Source organism: Bipolaris sorokiniana (genome assembly GCF_000338995.1).
Source record: "Bipolaris sorokiniana ND90Pr unplaced genomic scaffold COCSAscaffold_8, whole genome shotgun sequence".
In the NCBI taxonomy this organism is placed as follows: domain Eukaryota; kingdom Fungi; phylum Ascomycota; class Dothideomycetes; order Pleosporales; family Pleosporaceae; genus Bipolaris; species Bipolaris sorokiniana.
The window spans coordinates 336,231-350,583 of NW_006911902.1; the positions used below are offsets into that span (position 1 = coordinate 336,231).

At 52.8% G+C, this 14,353-nt stretch overlaps 5 protein-coding genes and 1 non-coding gene across 6 annotated transcripts; 4 read left to right on the forward strand and 2 right to left on the reverse strand.

Annotated features, from left to right (window-relative positions):
* Window positions 1-89: 89 nt before the first annotated feature.
* Window positions 90-175, forward strand: COCSADRAFT_t47. The gene has a single exon. It is a non-coding gene; the product is annotated as a tRNA-Tyr (tRNA).
* A 502-nt stretch (window positions 176-677) lies between these two features.
* COCSADRAFT_37275 (uncharacterized protein) lies at window positions 678-3,273 on the forward strand. The gene is made up of 3 exons (XM_007702192.1): window positions 678-810; window positions 1,140-2,581; window positions 2,630-3,273. Coding segments are annotated over exons 1-3 (1,935 nt in total). The 5' UTR covers window positions 678-809; the 3' UTR covers window positions 3,122-3,273.
* A 747-nt stretch (window positions 3,274-4,020) lies between these two features.
* Window positions 4,021-6,573, forward strand: COCSADRAFT_37276 (uncharacterized protein). The gene has a single exon (XM_007702193.1). It carries the CDS (start codon window positions 4,514-4,516, stop codon window positions 6,326-6,328), a length of 1,815 nt encoding a protein of 604 aa, XP_007700383.1. The 5' UTR covers window positions 4,021-4,513; the 3' UTR covers window positions 6,329-6,573.
* An 843-nt stretch (window positions 6,574-7,416) lies between these two features.
* COCSADRAFT_118440 (uncharacterized protein) lies at window positions 7,417-9,495 on the reverse strand. Its single transcript, XM_007702405.1, has 4 exons — window positions 9,265-9,495; window positions 9,148-9,206; window positions 8,390-9,017; window positions 7,417-8,337 (listed from the first exon to the last, which is right to left on the reverse strand). The coding sequence occupies exons 1-4, from the start codon at window positions 9,289-9,291 to the stop codon at window positions 7,879-7,881; spliced, it is 1,173 nt and encodes a 390-aa protein (XP_007700595.1). The 5' UTR covers window positions 9,292-9,495; the 3' UTR covers window positions 7,417-7,878.
* A 244-nt stretch (window positions 9,496-9,739) lies between these two features.
* On the forward strand, window positions 9,740-10,837 carry COCSADRAFT_181758 (uncharacterized protein). The gene is made up of 2 exons (XM_007702406.1): window positions 9,740-9,777; window positions 9,836-10,837. Exons 1-2 carry the CDS (start codon window positions 9,751-9,753, stop codon window positions 10,688-10,690), a joined length of 882 nt encoding a protein of 293 aa, XP_007700596.1. The 5' UTR covers window positions 9,740-9,750; the 3' UTR covers window positions 10,691-10,837.
* A 50-nt stretch (window positions 10,838-10,887) lies between these two features.
* Window positions 10,888-13,906, reverse strand: COCSADRAFT_190747 (uncharacterized protein). Its single transcript, XM_007702407.1, has 4 exons — window positions 13,817-13,906; window positions 13,323-13,716; window positions 11,667-13,275; window positions 10,888-11,614 (listed from the first exon to the last, which is right to left on the reverse strand). The coding sequence occupies exons 1-4, from the start codon at window positions 13,819-13,821 to the stop codon at window positions 11,247-11,249; spliced, it is 2,376 nt and encodes a 791-aa protein (XP_007700597.1). The 5' UTR covers window positions 13,822-13,906; the 3' UTR covers window positions 10,888-11,246.
* Between the last annotated feature and the right edge of the window lie 447 nt (window positions 13,907-14,353).

Consider the following 14,353-nt stretch of genomic DNA (forward strand, 5'->3'; position numbering starts at 1 on the left):
TGTACAAAGAAACAACCAACTAATGATATATTTATCGTGATTTGATGTTCTCACATCACAAGTCCAAGCACGGCTGAAAAGTCGTACAACTCCGCTTGGTGTAGTTGGTTTATCACGTTCGACTGTAATTGCAATTGTAATCGAAAGGTCCCTAGTTCGATTCTGGGAGCGGAGACAACCATTATTTTTTTGTGTTTATATCGGGTTCAGGCTGTATGTCTCAACGCCATGCATATCTTTTTGGCACAGAGCTGCGGAAGGGTGAGGAATGAGCTTAAAGTTGGGCGTGTGTACAGTATACATTGCACTAAGATAGATGGTCAACGACATGTCCCATTCTACGGGGAGTAGAGTAAGAGTCTTTTGCATCTGCATGCATCTCGCGTCGCGACTGGATGCAGCACAGAATGGTTACCCGCAAGTGAGGCCACGTCTGACGCGTTGATGTGCCATTCATAGTCACGCTGGCTATACAGAGACACAGAACAGACTGCACAAACTGCACACATGGCTTATCTACCGATATCATGTTGTATCGATAGGCCGTGCCTGGATGCTAGGTTCATGGCATGGAGAGCCGCTTGCCTGCCGAGGCCTCCCGCATCGTCCCCAGCTAGCGCTGACGACGTACGCCCAGCCGGCAGCTATCCTGAACGCATCAACCACCACTGCGCGCGCCACTCTGCACAAAACATCTACTGCATACGTTCCTGCTTGATATATTGATCGCATCCTTTTACTAACCATTGTGCATCTCCCCAACGTGACTCTAGCGCCAATCGGCTGCCTGCGCTTATCTACTCTCCATCAGTGAGTCTGCTCCCGCCCAAGTCCGGCCATACAACACCATTTCGGGTCATCATTACCTTCCGCCGTGTCCGTTCCCCGCCGGATTTCGAGCGTGTCATTAGCTCATATCCAGCCCTGGTGGGCCTTTTCGCAGTCACAGCGTCGCTCATCATTGCGGCTGTTCCCTGCGTTGCCCATCGCGAGGCTGATTCACTGCTGCTCATGGCAATCATACCTGTCACCTGCAGCTTCTTTGTCAGCATACCGGCAGTGCCGGCTTCAGATATTCCGTATGGGATTATTCTGTGGCGTCTCCATTCGGAGCTTATGGATGAAAGCTAACTAGTCAGTGCCACTCGTTCCGTACTTGCATCATGGCGGAGTGCAGATTCCACTATCAGCAGCCCTGCCTTCGTTGCTTCCTACGCCCGAGGCTGATATACATGAATATCCCCCCGTAGCAACGTACTCCTCCGATACTTCGATCCAAAAGCCAGATGCTGCGCAAGACGCCCACGACGAAGAACTCATTCCTACCATCGATATTCCTATAACACATCCTTTGCGACAAGACTCGTCTGAGCAGGCTCACACATCCGGCGCTGGCGTTGAGAGCTCATTGAGTGAGAAGGAGACTGAAATGAAGGGCAGGAAACCTGTTGCCGCCGCTGGAGGCGCATTGTTCGGATTATTCACGTTCTCGCACTTTTACCAGGATTTCCTGTTCGACAAGTTGACACCCGGTGATGAGCGCGCAGATGAAACTGAATGGGTTGCATCGTCCAAATCTTGGCTAGATCGCAAAGCGTGCAGTTGGTTTGGGATATGTGGCCTGGCGCATCTGAACCAAGCACACTGGACTACAGCAGCATCTGGCACACAAGGCCAGACGGTTATTATAGAGGAGTCAGACAAGACCGACCTGAACGACTTCTGGAAAGATGCACGGGACATACCCGCGGACTACAATCCAGATCCCGAGCTCGAGATCCCACAATACGTTATAGACCATGCGCCTCTCATACACCTGTTCTCGGGAGAAGAATACTGGCCAGGAGATATGGCTGACCATTTGGTGCATACGACGCCTCATCTGAACTACACGCCCATTCAAGCCCAAAGTGATCACCCAACCATCAGCAATCTTGGGCAACTTAACAAGTGGGGGAGATTTGTGTACTTGCAGAGCGATGACAATGTAGAGGATCGCCCGGCATGGCTGGGTGCAGATTACAATATTCCCAATGTACCAGGAAACGGAGATGACGGTGATGATGACCTGAAGCATGATGATGGAGCCAAAGGGCATCTTACAGAAGACAGAGAAGGTAGGAAGTCGAGTTGGTGGCACGTGGGCAAGGGTGATACCAAAGGACGAGGTGGCATTCGACCTGACCCATCAGCTCCTGGAGGGCCCATTCCCACAAGCACACCCGAGGGCGACGAACTTATCGACGACGCCGATGATGATGATGACAGGTATTGGCGACCAGAATTGCGTCGTGTGCGCCGCAAATACAAGGGCAAGAGGGTCGTTGGCGGGCGTAGCGATGCACCTGTGCCATTGGTCGTGGTAGACAAGGGCGACGGAGTTGTCGACGCTTTCTGGTTCTTCTTCTACAGCTACAACCTCGGCAATGCAGTCTTCAACGTGCGTTTCGGTAACCATGTAGGTGATTGGGAGCACACGGTGGTCCGGTTTCACCACGGTGAACCAAAGGCAGTGTTCTTTAGTGAACACAGTTTTGGTGAAGCGTATGCCTGGGATGCTGTAGAGAAGAGTGGAAAGAGGGTAAGTTAATGCAAGGCTCAATATAACGGCTTAAACTGACACATTTAGCCTATTGGCTTTTCTGCCACAGGAACCCATGCCATGTATGCGACCGAGGGCACTCATCCATATGTTCTGCCAGGTGGCATTCTGCACGACGTTACTGATCGTGGCCCTCTCTGGGACCCCGTACTCAACATGTACTCGTACAGGTACGATTATCGGACAGACCGACTTGTCTCATCTAATCTCAACCCCGTCGCGCCGACGTCGTGGTTCTACTTTGCTGGCCACTGGGGCGACAAATTTTACCCACTTAGCGACCCCCGACAATACCGCTTTTTGGGCCAATATCATTACGTCAATGGGCCGTTGGGGCCTCGTTTCAAGAACCTTGGACGGCAAGAGATTTGCCAAGGCAACGGCGAATGCACTCTTAAGAGGCGTGCTGGAGAGAGGTCGCATGTTGTCAAGACGTGGGCCGACCTTGGCGAGGGCGAGGAGATGAGCGAAGAAGACGCTAAACGCGTTTTTGGAGCAGAGTATGATTCTGCATCTTGAAGACTGAAGCCATGACGACTGGAATGATTGATTGGGACGAGTATTGTTTACACTTATTGTATAGCTGCAAGGCGTTTTGTTGCATCTGTACTACTATACTACGCTGGCGTTGTTTTGAGATACCTACATACGTAGCCCCCCCGTACGCGCAAATGAAACTTTTTCTTATTCTAAAGTCAAAGTTGCCCTTTTTCGGAGCACGCACGTCAAGGCCGAGATTTGTAGCGAAGTGTTTGCCTCTGGGTGAGTCAAGGGAAATGTTTCCAGCAAAAAAAATGAGGTTCGTTACGAGGGTATGTCATACTACATTCACTGGTGTTGCCGAGTAGAGAAAGTTTAGCGGGCGAAAGTCGCCGAGACAGGTGTCATGGTTAGTGCGGAAAAGGCTCGGGATATCTGACGTCGACGCCGGTGTCTTCGTAGGTATATCGGGAATCAACAGATTGCCTAGTCAGCTCAACCTCTGGCCCCCATGGCTCAAACAGAGCGATTTCCTGGAGGGATAAGCATTGGTTGGCAGGCAGGACGGGTCTGAGGGGCGTCAAGGCCGAGTTGGGGGCACATCTGCAACTTGCACGAGGACGCGCGGGCATGGGCGATTGCGTGACGTCTTTTAGCTCTCTTCATGGCCCAAGGTCTGGCGCCCGACAACGCCCATTGAGTCGGGAGCAGACTGGGCTGGCCCTTCTTCGGACAGGCAAGTCCAACACAGAGCAAGGGAGTATGCTGCGAGTGAGTAATTGTTGGCTCATCTCGTCATCAGTCGAACCATTTGGCCGCCGTCAGACATGGGGTGGGACCCCTAAAGTAGTGCAGGTGCATGTCGTCGTTATCTTATCAGCGCTGCCGCCCTACGCCTTCCCCAACTGCATACCACATACATACATACTACATGCTCACTTACATGCACTTGAACCAACACCCAAGCACGCCGGCCTGCATCCCATCAGCTTCAGCTCCTCTCGTGCCATCGCCACGTCTCCCTTTCTTCTGCCTCTGAGTTTTGTCTCTGGGTCACAGGAACCCCGCCCGCTTCCCGAGAATTGCGCCAGATCATCCACCGCTTACGCCTGCAGTAAACAACCTGTTTGGCACTAGCGCCGCCATAGCGCCATCTGTACATCATACACCTACGCTTTCCCCTCGCTCCGCTAACGCAGCTGAAGCTCGCAAGGGGGGCATGCGACCAGCACGTCGATAACACAAAGAACCTGCTGTCCGGGCGACGTGCTCATCCCATTTCGCCCTCCCCTCAAGTAACAGCAGCACATCACCAACCCGATCATCGCTCTCGCCATCTGGTCGACGTCCACGTGCCTTGGTTCCTGACGCCGTGACTCCCCTCGTCGCCACTACCAACAAACTTGGACACCAAACTAGGCCTACCGCACTATGGCCTTCTTACAGCAGCATAGGCCACAGAGCGGCCGCCAGACTTCCTACCGTGGCCCAGAACGCGTCGACGAAGCCACACCCGCCTTGCCCCAAGTCAAGACGTCTCTCGAGCAATCAGAGGAGTGGGTTCTCTTCTCTCCCCCCGCCCCCTCAACCACCACCCGCACACACACCACCTCGACTGAGCGAACACCGCGCACAGCTGGCCTGTCGCGTTTCAGTGAGTTTGGCTCACTCGAAACTGTCGCTCGCTCGAATCAGGATGATGATGTCGGCACGTCCTTTGGCACAGAGGAGGAACTTGATAGTCTCGATGATGGCCTGCATGCTTTCCATGAACCATCTGAATACGGTGCCCCGGTGAGCAGACTGCAGGAAAGTGGAGATACCGTGCTTCCAACCCACGATGGGCTGGGCGAATTCAAACCAGACTCGACTATGCAAGAACACATGTGGCACTTTGAGCGCTCGCGGAGGCGACTAGTCAGACGGCGCTCGAGTGTGCAGCGACATTTGACCATACTTGACGATACCGACGAAATGACCACAGAACAGGAGAAGCGGCAGCGTATTGAGAGGTGGCGGTTGGAGCAAAGCAAAGCCTTGTTAGAGGAGATTGAGAGGGAAACAAGGCGAAGACGGCGAATGAGCATGGTTAGTACTACGCGGAGTCGGAGGGAAAGTACCAACGCACCCCAACAATCATCGAGTGCAGTGCCGCAGCAGGCCCAATCTGTCTCTGATGCACAGAGCGACTCATCTGAGGAAAGTCCTGAGAGCCTCACATTATGGCAACGGATAACACGACGGGTGATTCGAGATCTCATCGGTCTTGACGACAACACACTCTCAGTCATATTCGGGGAGACAATATCAGATGAATCACCAACGCCCACCCCTGGCACACCTACTGAATTCTCCGCGGATAAGGCTCTGGAGGATGCAGGAATCGATGCCTCACGATTTTCAGATGATGCCTGGCAGACGAAGCTACTTGAGAGGGTAGCCGTGGAGCTGGGAACCTTGGTCAACCAACTTTCTGAGCACCCCGGGGCTTTCTCTACATATCAACAAACACAATCAATACCAGACTATGCAGGTCTTACACCGGTAAGATCTAATACGACCCTCGCATCCGACGCCACATCCTCACGACCAACAAGTTCTCAGCCGACCACATTACCTGCATCAGCCCAGTTCGCCCCTACTTTTCCAGCCCAAGCATCCCATACCTATAGCGAAGCCTCGTTATGGGGGATTGAAGAAGAACCCAACGACGCCGACTTGTTGGATTCATCTGTTGCAACGCCCATCCCTACACCCGATATCGCCGAAGAACTTGCCCGCGAGCGCGAATACTGGGAACGCGAGATTGACGTCACGATGATTTTCAACTTTCTCATTAAACGCTTTTCTTCCCGGCGGTCGAGCATTTCGCTTCCACCGCCGTCTGCCCGCACAACCAGTGCCCCACGGTCGGGAGGGGCAGAAGACGACAACATGAGCTCAGCGCGCCGAGCGGCAATCATCCGCCAGCACCACCCTTTGGTAGATAGGACGACGACCGATGCTAGACTCCCGACGTCGTCCGCTGCTCAAACCAAAAGGGAGTCATCGTCGAGACGATACTCGACATACTACTCGCCGCCGTCGGTCCCAGCTGGACTGAGGGAAAAGGCCAAGTTGAGGAGTAGCAGTAGCTGCGCTAGCCAGAGCACCAAGAAGAGCAAGCGGAGCGGGAACTCGGCAAGAAACTACTGGGATTTAGGTGGTAGTGTAGGCAGTGGCAGTGTATTTGCTGGTGAAGTGTAAGCTTGTTGACGGATTGCATGCATATCATGAAATCAAATAGAAGAAATAGAAGTTCAAGGCACAGTAAGGATTGAAGTAAGGGGATTCTTTTTTTATACATCTACGGCTTATACCGTTGTTTATAACGATTCCGCTCTGGGGGAAGGTGGGGGGGCGTAACCATGTATGTACATATGTATGACATTTCTGGACTCTTTAGTCCATTCTATTCTATGAAATAAACAGCGAACTGGGATATTTCGGCTACATTTTTCTCCATTCCTCATGTTATTCCCATGAAGGTGGGGGGTTTTTTTAAAAAGAAAAAACTCTCTATTATACCTGTGTATTGAATCCTAATTTTACCAACATCTTAGGCCCTCCTCCTCCTCCACCACCCTTGCACTTTCCCACCATCCCCGAATACCCACCCAACCAACTACGCTTACATCCAACACCCTACCATCAGACCACCCCCACTCCTTCCACTACATTCCATCTCCCTCTCTTTGTTTTTCCCGCCATCATCGCCGTACTTCGACCCTACGCTCAATTCTTCACGTCCCCTCCCCCAAAAAAAAGAAGAGCCGAAGGGAACCCCGGAGTTCGGAGTAGTCACGAGGTCATGTATGTGTGACACACGCTTTTTCTAAAGGGGAAGAGAGGGGCCAGTACTACGGGATAATAATAAGGTAGTAGGTAAAAAATATGCAGGGTCCCGTTGTCGCCGCAGCCGCGCGCCGTTGTTACCCCGTCGTCGTCGTCGCTGTAACTCAAACTCCTTTTTTGACAAGGGACGGTTGTGTGACGGGTGCACGTGGGGCCCATGTGGTCTTGGGTGTGTCACAAGGGTCTCAGAGAAGTGTTTTTTTTTGATTATTTGTTGGTTACTGCATTTCTTTCTTTGATAATGGAAAATTTACTCCTTGAATTATGGAGTGAATATCATAGCTATACTAGACATGGAGACAATATATAATCCGGGCGACTTATTTGATGACACACACCCGTGTCTACTATCCGCATTCGTCCTCATCAAATGCAAGTACATACAAACTAGGGTTAGATGACAATGCCTTGTCAGTACATGTGCATCACAATCATTGGGAACTGGCATGATTTTTGTATGTGGCTTGGTAAAGTGCCCGACCCGTCTACGCTGAGGTATTAGCCCAGAGCAGACGCTCAGGCTCATATTTGATTTCTCCTAATCTGGTAGTCCTTATACTTTCCTCCACATGCGGCGTGCCGCAGAAAAAAGGCTAACGTGCGCGTTGATAACGCACTACTGCCCCAAATGTTGAAGCTTTTGTATCTAGCAGCCTGCCCTAGGCTGTCTCTATATGAAAAGGAAACGTGCATCTAACTTTTTGGAAAGAACTAACGGGCTGGTATCATGGGTGAAAAATTTTGCCCTGGACGCCGTGAAACACTTGTTGAAAAGGCTCTCTACCCGCCTCCCAAAGATATGCAAATCTTTCTCATGTGATGTCGTCGTCGTCATCATAAATCTTAAGTCTTTGCAGGATGAAGTTGATTCAATCCCACTCTATGCGTCGAGCATTATGAAATTAAAACTTAAGCTCCTTGGGCTTCTCCCAAGTAAAGCTCTGGTTGGTGAAGTGACCGTTCTTAGCGGTCTGGAAGTAGATGGGGTCAATGAGGTTCAACTCCTTGACAATGACACCGGGGCGGAGGTCGAAGTTCTTGTGGATAATCTCCACAAGCTCGTCCGAGGACTTGTCCGAGGTGCCGTAGGTCTCAACGAACAGGGAAAGCGGCTCGGAGACACCAATAGCGTATGACAGCTGGACGAGCGCACGGCGGGCCAACTTGGCATTGACAAGCGACTTGGCGATCCAGCGCGCAAGGTAGGCAGCAGAGCGGTCGACCTTGGAGTAGTCCTTTCCGGAGAAAGCACCACCACCGTGGGCTCCCCAGCCACCGTAGGTGTCGACAATGATCTTACGGCCGGTAAGACCAGCATCACCCTGAGGACCACCAATGATGAAGAGACCAGAGGGTTGGATCTAAAACATGTTAGCACGGGTGTATATGAAGACAGGCAGAGAGAGGACGTACGTGGTAGACGGTCTTGTCGTCAAGCATGTTGGCGGGGATGACCTTCTTGATGATCTTCTCTTTGATCTCCTCACGGAGCTTCTCGGTGGTGATGTCCTCGCTGTGCTGGGCAGAGACGACAACAGTGTCGACACGGAGGGGAATGACGGCACCGCCATCGTGAGCGTACTCAATAGTGACCTGGGTCTTGGTGTCGGGTCGGAGCCATGGCAGGGAACCGTCCTTGCGGGCGGAAGTCATGGCGGCATTGAGCTTGTGGGAGAGGAGGACGGTCAGAGGAAGGAGCTCGGGGGTCTCGTCGGTGGCATAGCCAAACATGATGCCCTGGTCACCGGCACCGAGCTTCTCGAGAGCCTCCTCGTAATGGAGACCCTGAGCAATGTCGGGCGACTGCTGCTCAATGGCAACGAGGACGTTGCAGGTCTTGTAATCGAAACCCTTCTCTGAAGAGTCGTAGCCAATGTCCTTGATGGCATTGCGGATAATCTTCTGGTAGTCGAGGTGTGCCTTTGTGGTGATTTCACCAAAGACCATGATCATACCGGTCTTGGCGGCGGTCTCGCAGGCGACCTTGGAGAGGGGGTCCTCCTTGAGGCAGGCATCGAGGATGGCGTCGGAGACTTGATCGCTGCAGTTGGTGTCAGCAGTGGTCGGCCTGAGGGAACTAACCGGCGGAGTATAGTTTTGGGCTTTCATGTGCCGCAAATACGCCGACCGACCGAATCGGAGTTTGAAAGCAAAAAGACACGTCAACGTACCAGATCTTGTCAGGGTGGCCCTCACCGACAGACTCGGAGGTGAAGAGGAAGGTGTTACCCTGGGGAAAAATGTTAGGGTCATGGCGGGGTGATTCGGGGACTTTTTGTCGAGGGTACCTTTGCGGAGCCGTTGGGGACAGTCATTGTGGTGGATGTGGAGAGGTGGGGAGAGAACGAGGGAGGTCTAGTGTAGGACTTGCGACCGCGTGTAAATTGACGGAAGAAGAAGAAGAAGGTGGGTGAGTGAAGGAGAAGAGAAGGAGGGGGAGTCGAGGGGCTGGAGTGGATTTAAGCAGCAGCAGAATGGGCCGTCTGTCCCAAATTGCCGAAAAAAACGTGCAGGGCCATGTTAAAGCGCGCAGACCAAGGCCGAACTGCGACTGCCGCACTAACACTAAGCCCAGCGTTAGGAGCACGCCATTGTCCGTCCCCCGAGCCTTCCTTCAGACAACGACTGCCGCCCGAGCCACGCCCGGCCAACCAGACAAACTCCACACTCCGCTCCCACCGCCCTCACGGCAGAAAAGTATCCCGCCGCGCCCGCCTCGACGTTTCGACCAGCCGCATGACGCGCGTTACCATCAACCCATCCCGACTGCGACAATGAGCAAGTATGGCACCCTGGTTATGGTAACGGCCCCCTTTCCCCACGATTTGACCGCCATTCCGAGACACTGACCGCTCAAAGGGCCCGGCCGGCGCGGGCAAGTCGACCTTCTGCACCGCTCTGATCCAGCACCTCCAAAACACCAAGCGCCCGTGCTTCTACGTCAACCTCGACCCTGCCGCCGAGGAGTTTGCCTTTGAGCCCGACCTCGACATCAAGGACCTCATCAGCCTCGAGGATGTCATGGACGAGATGAGCCTCGGCCCCAATGGCGGCCTCATCTACTGCTTCGAGTTCCTCATGGAAAACCTCGACTGGCTCACCGATCCCCTCGAGGAAGTCACCGACGACTACCTCATCGTCTTCGACATGCCCGGCCAGATCGAGCTCTACACGCACGTTCCTATATTGCCGGGCCTGGTCAAGCATCTCACGTCCGGCTCGCTCAACATGCGTATGTGTGCCACCTACCTCCTCGAAGCCACCTTTGTCGTCGACCGTCCCAAGTTCTTCTCCGGCACCCTGTCCGCCATGAGCGCCATGATGATGCTCGAAATGCCCCATATCAATATACTGAGTAAGATGGATCTGGTCAAGGGCCAAGTGGCTAAGCGCGACCTGAAGCGCTTCGTCGACGTCGACGCAGACCTGATCGATGACGACCCCGCGCGCAAGAAGACGTCGCCTGAGGAAGAGAGTAAATACAGAGACCCGGCGTCGACTGAGAGCCTTATGAGCGGCTCGTCGTTTCATAGGCTGAATAAGGCGGTTGCGGAGCTCATTGACGGCTTCAGCATGGTCTCGTTCCTCAAACTTGACGTGCAGGATGAGGACAGCCTAGCTGCGGTGTTAAGCTACATTGATGATGCCATACAATTCCACGAGTCGCAGGAACCAAAAGAGCCGAGGGACATGGAACCCGAAGCAGACATGTAGTCTCACTTTGCGGATAGACACATTTTTGCGTTGGCGGCGTTTTTGGTTTTGGAAAAAAAATCATCCTAGTGGGCATTAGAAAGGTGTGGCCTCGTATGTTCCATATCCTGAGGGGACCAACAAATGCCGTTTATGAGACAAGACTTAAGATACCCAATATATATTCATGTACCAAAAGTACATAATCAAGTTGTAAGAGCTGCAAATGGGAAGTTTCATTTCCAATTTCTGGTGTGCGGTGTGTAGATAGTGACAGGAGTCACGAACAAACAGCCGCTGGTAAGGTGAAGAAAAAACAGTCATTGATACAACAGTCATGCACATTAGCTACATTTTCTTCTTTTCGTACACACCACCTTCACTCGCTCAGTAATGCCAGAAAACCCCAAAAACCAAAAAGAGAAAAAAACACAGCAATGCTTCGCTCCCACAACACCTCGGAGTAAAGAAAAATAAAAGCGATCTTTTTACCTTCCAACCCATTTATTTTCTTCCGGAGTCAACACAACACAAACCCCGACCCCCATCCCCGGACAATCCCCGGACAATCCCCGGCTTAACCCTTCATCCCACCCTTGAGACTTCCATGTTCACCCCCCTTTCCAAGCCGAAACCCAAAGCTGACAGCGACTGCGCAAAACAGGCCAAAGCAAAGCAGCGTAGGACCCCATCGATCATGGTATGTCACCGCCCTTCGTTCCTTGATCTTGTTGACACGCCAAATGTACAGTCCAGCGCTGTAGCACAGGGCCAGACAAGCAATGATGGTGAAGGACCAGGCAGCAGCGAAAGCGAGGGAGTCACCAAAGTTGAGGAGCGTGGCAGCAATGGAACCGATGAGGATGGAGAATTCGAGCCAGGACAGGAAGGTACGTTCAGTGGCCAGCTGTACCTTTGGCTCAACACGGACAGGGACGTGAATACCTGGTTGGTGTTAGTATGATACTCTTCAACAGAATCTGCTCCAAAAACTTACGCTTGCCCTTGGGAGCCTTGAAGCGCTTCACCTCTCCCCGCTGTTTCCAGCTGGGTACACCGAGTGTGAAGCCTCCGTCGCCAACATCAGTAGGTGTTGGTTTAGGAATAATCGCCACAACCGTGTTGAGAACTGCACTGCCTACGTTCGAGGCGGTTCGCTCAACCCACTTTCGAGCATAGCGGAGACCTCCCTCTCTCCTGGCAGCCTCAAAGTCGTCGTCTTCATCATCATCGCTGTCCGAATCGTAAATGGGGTAATCATTGTCGGTTGTGCGTCTAGCGGCAACTCGCTCTTCGATATCAAGCACGTTGGGGTCGTTGCCGTTGGTCAGAGTACCGTAATCACGGGCTCTCGCCATTTCATTCTGTTCCATGGTGTCTCTAACTTCGCGCAGCCTCCTCAACCGATCATCGTCCTGATTGCCATTGGAAGGGGGGAGGTCAGCGGCCAGATCCTCGTCCTCACTGTCATCATCGTCCAGGTTGCCGCTGGTACTGATGTCGTTGCTCGCACCGGGTCGTTCAATACCAAAGTTGTGGCTGACAGGCTTGCGGATGTCAACATCCATCTGGGGGTACCAGTATGGAAGCAAGTGGATGCGCTTGGGGTTGAGCGTGGCTGTACCGTGAATGTACTTGGAGAACTTGGGTACGGCCTCGACCAGATGCGACGAAGTAAGGTCCCTGATCCATTGGGGTGGCTCACCTCCGGCCTGCGTCTGTAGCTTAACTTCGAGGACAGCATAGGGGAAGAGCTCCTTGTCCTCCTTGGGTAGCTGCTTAAAAGGCCAGTCCACACCAATGTCGGTACGACGCCAGTTGTCACCAGAGCGGATCTTTCCGTCCAGGTTGTCCTCGCGGGTCATGGTAAGCTCAGTGTCAAGTGAGATACGGACACGAGCGTCTCCGGGAAGTTGAAAGGCAGTTCGGTGGTAGAAGGATCGTGTGACGGGCTCCAGCTTGCGGGTAAGCACACGGTACTGGATCTCTCGTGCCAGCTGCTCATCGGAGGCAATATCCTTTTCTGGTCTCTTTTGTTCCCTGCGCTCCTTTTCAAAGATCTGTTCTGGCCTGAGCTCACCACGGAGGTATGCGTTGACATTCTTCTCCTTGAGCTTGAATCGTGCCTTGACCGACTCTTCTCCTGTCCAGTCTTCGCGATGCGTCTTGCGTTCGATGAAGATGGTGTCGCTTGACATGCCTCCATACCAACGTAGTCGGATAGCTTCCGCACCCTCGGTCTTCTTCAGTCGACCCTCATACAGCTCCCATGTTTCTGTGTTGTCAAAGTAAATGGATGTGATGGCAGCATCTTCCTCATTGAACTCCTTGTTAGGGTTGAAGACGAGCACAGGCAGGTGCTTGAGGATGATGAGCTTCAGCTCGAGGATATTGTCTGGGTGCACCCAGTACTTGGTGGTCTGTCGCACAAAGTTCTGCTGCTTTCCTCCTGCTGAAGAATCGCCCTTGACCGGGTTTCCTCGAGTGCGAACAATGTCGTAGAGCCTCGATAGCTTGACGACGTACGAGTCGTAGTTGTCTTGGAAGAAAGGCTTGCGCTTGAGGCGGGCGGCGAAGACGGGTTTGAGGAACCAGCTAGTGTTTTTCTGGATCGAATTAGTACCAGACAATACAATCTGTATTCTGTACATACGTCATGTTTCTTGATGATCTTCTGGAAGCCCGTGTAGTTGAGTTGGGTAAACTTGGCGAGGTCGTGGACGTCGGCGATGATGTCGCTCAGGTCTTCCTCGAGCAGGTCAAAGTCCTCCTCGTACTTGTCGGGGTTCCCAGGATCCTGCTGGGCGCGCGCAACTGCATCGCTGACCTCCTTCTCTGATGCTGCGATGCGACGAATGATTTCCTCGGCCTTGACGCGCTGAAACGTGTAGACCTTATCGAGCTCCTTCTCGAGCTGTTCGACGAAGCTCTGCTCCGACTTTTCGTCCCAGACGTGATGGACGCGCAGCGAGTTCTTCAGGCCTTCATAGTCGATGTAGTAGAAGACCCACTGCTTGTTGAGCGATTGCTTGAGCTGCTGGCCGAACCTGCAAACGCGCATTAGCTCCCGTTGACATCATTTACGCGATGTGACGATTGGATAAGGCATGCGCGAGCATTGCTGAGGGATAGGCGTAGCGGACAAACCTCATGTTGTGTGAGAAGCGGGCAATCAATAAGCACCGCAAAGTTGGCCAAGAGAAGTGAAGGTGGTGTGTTGGAGATGCAAAAGTGCAGTCGAAGCTTCAATGCATCAATGCAGGGCCCCATCAAAAGTTCCGACCCAAGAGTGACGCTCCCCGCGTACCAGTGCCTGCCTGGTGGAGCTCCGGGCCCCTAGCGCCGTCTGATGGAGACAGAAACGGGTCTGCCGTGGCATCCAGCCATTGAGAAGGCCCGATGCTCCCACGTGAAATCAATACAACAGGCAGTCTGCTTCCTCCATGTAAAAATGAGAAAAAAGCTTTCTGTTATGCCCTCTCACAGACGTCATTTGCCTGCATATGCGGGTGCATTCTGAAACGGAAAGACTGCCAAGTTTGCTGGCGCTTGAGATGGCATCACCAGAACATCTCGATGTACTATACTACATATATCGTGCACGAAAGCAGCCGCCTTGAGCCTCTGGGTTATGCCTGCGTCTTGTTGACTGGTCTAGCACTCCGCTCGGCTCTTTTGCTGCGA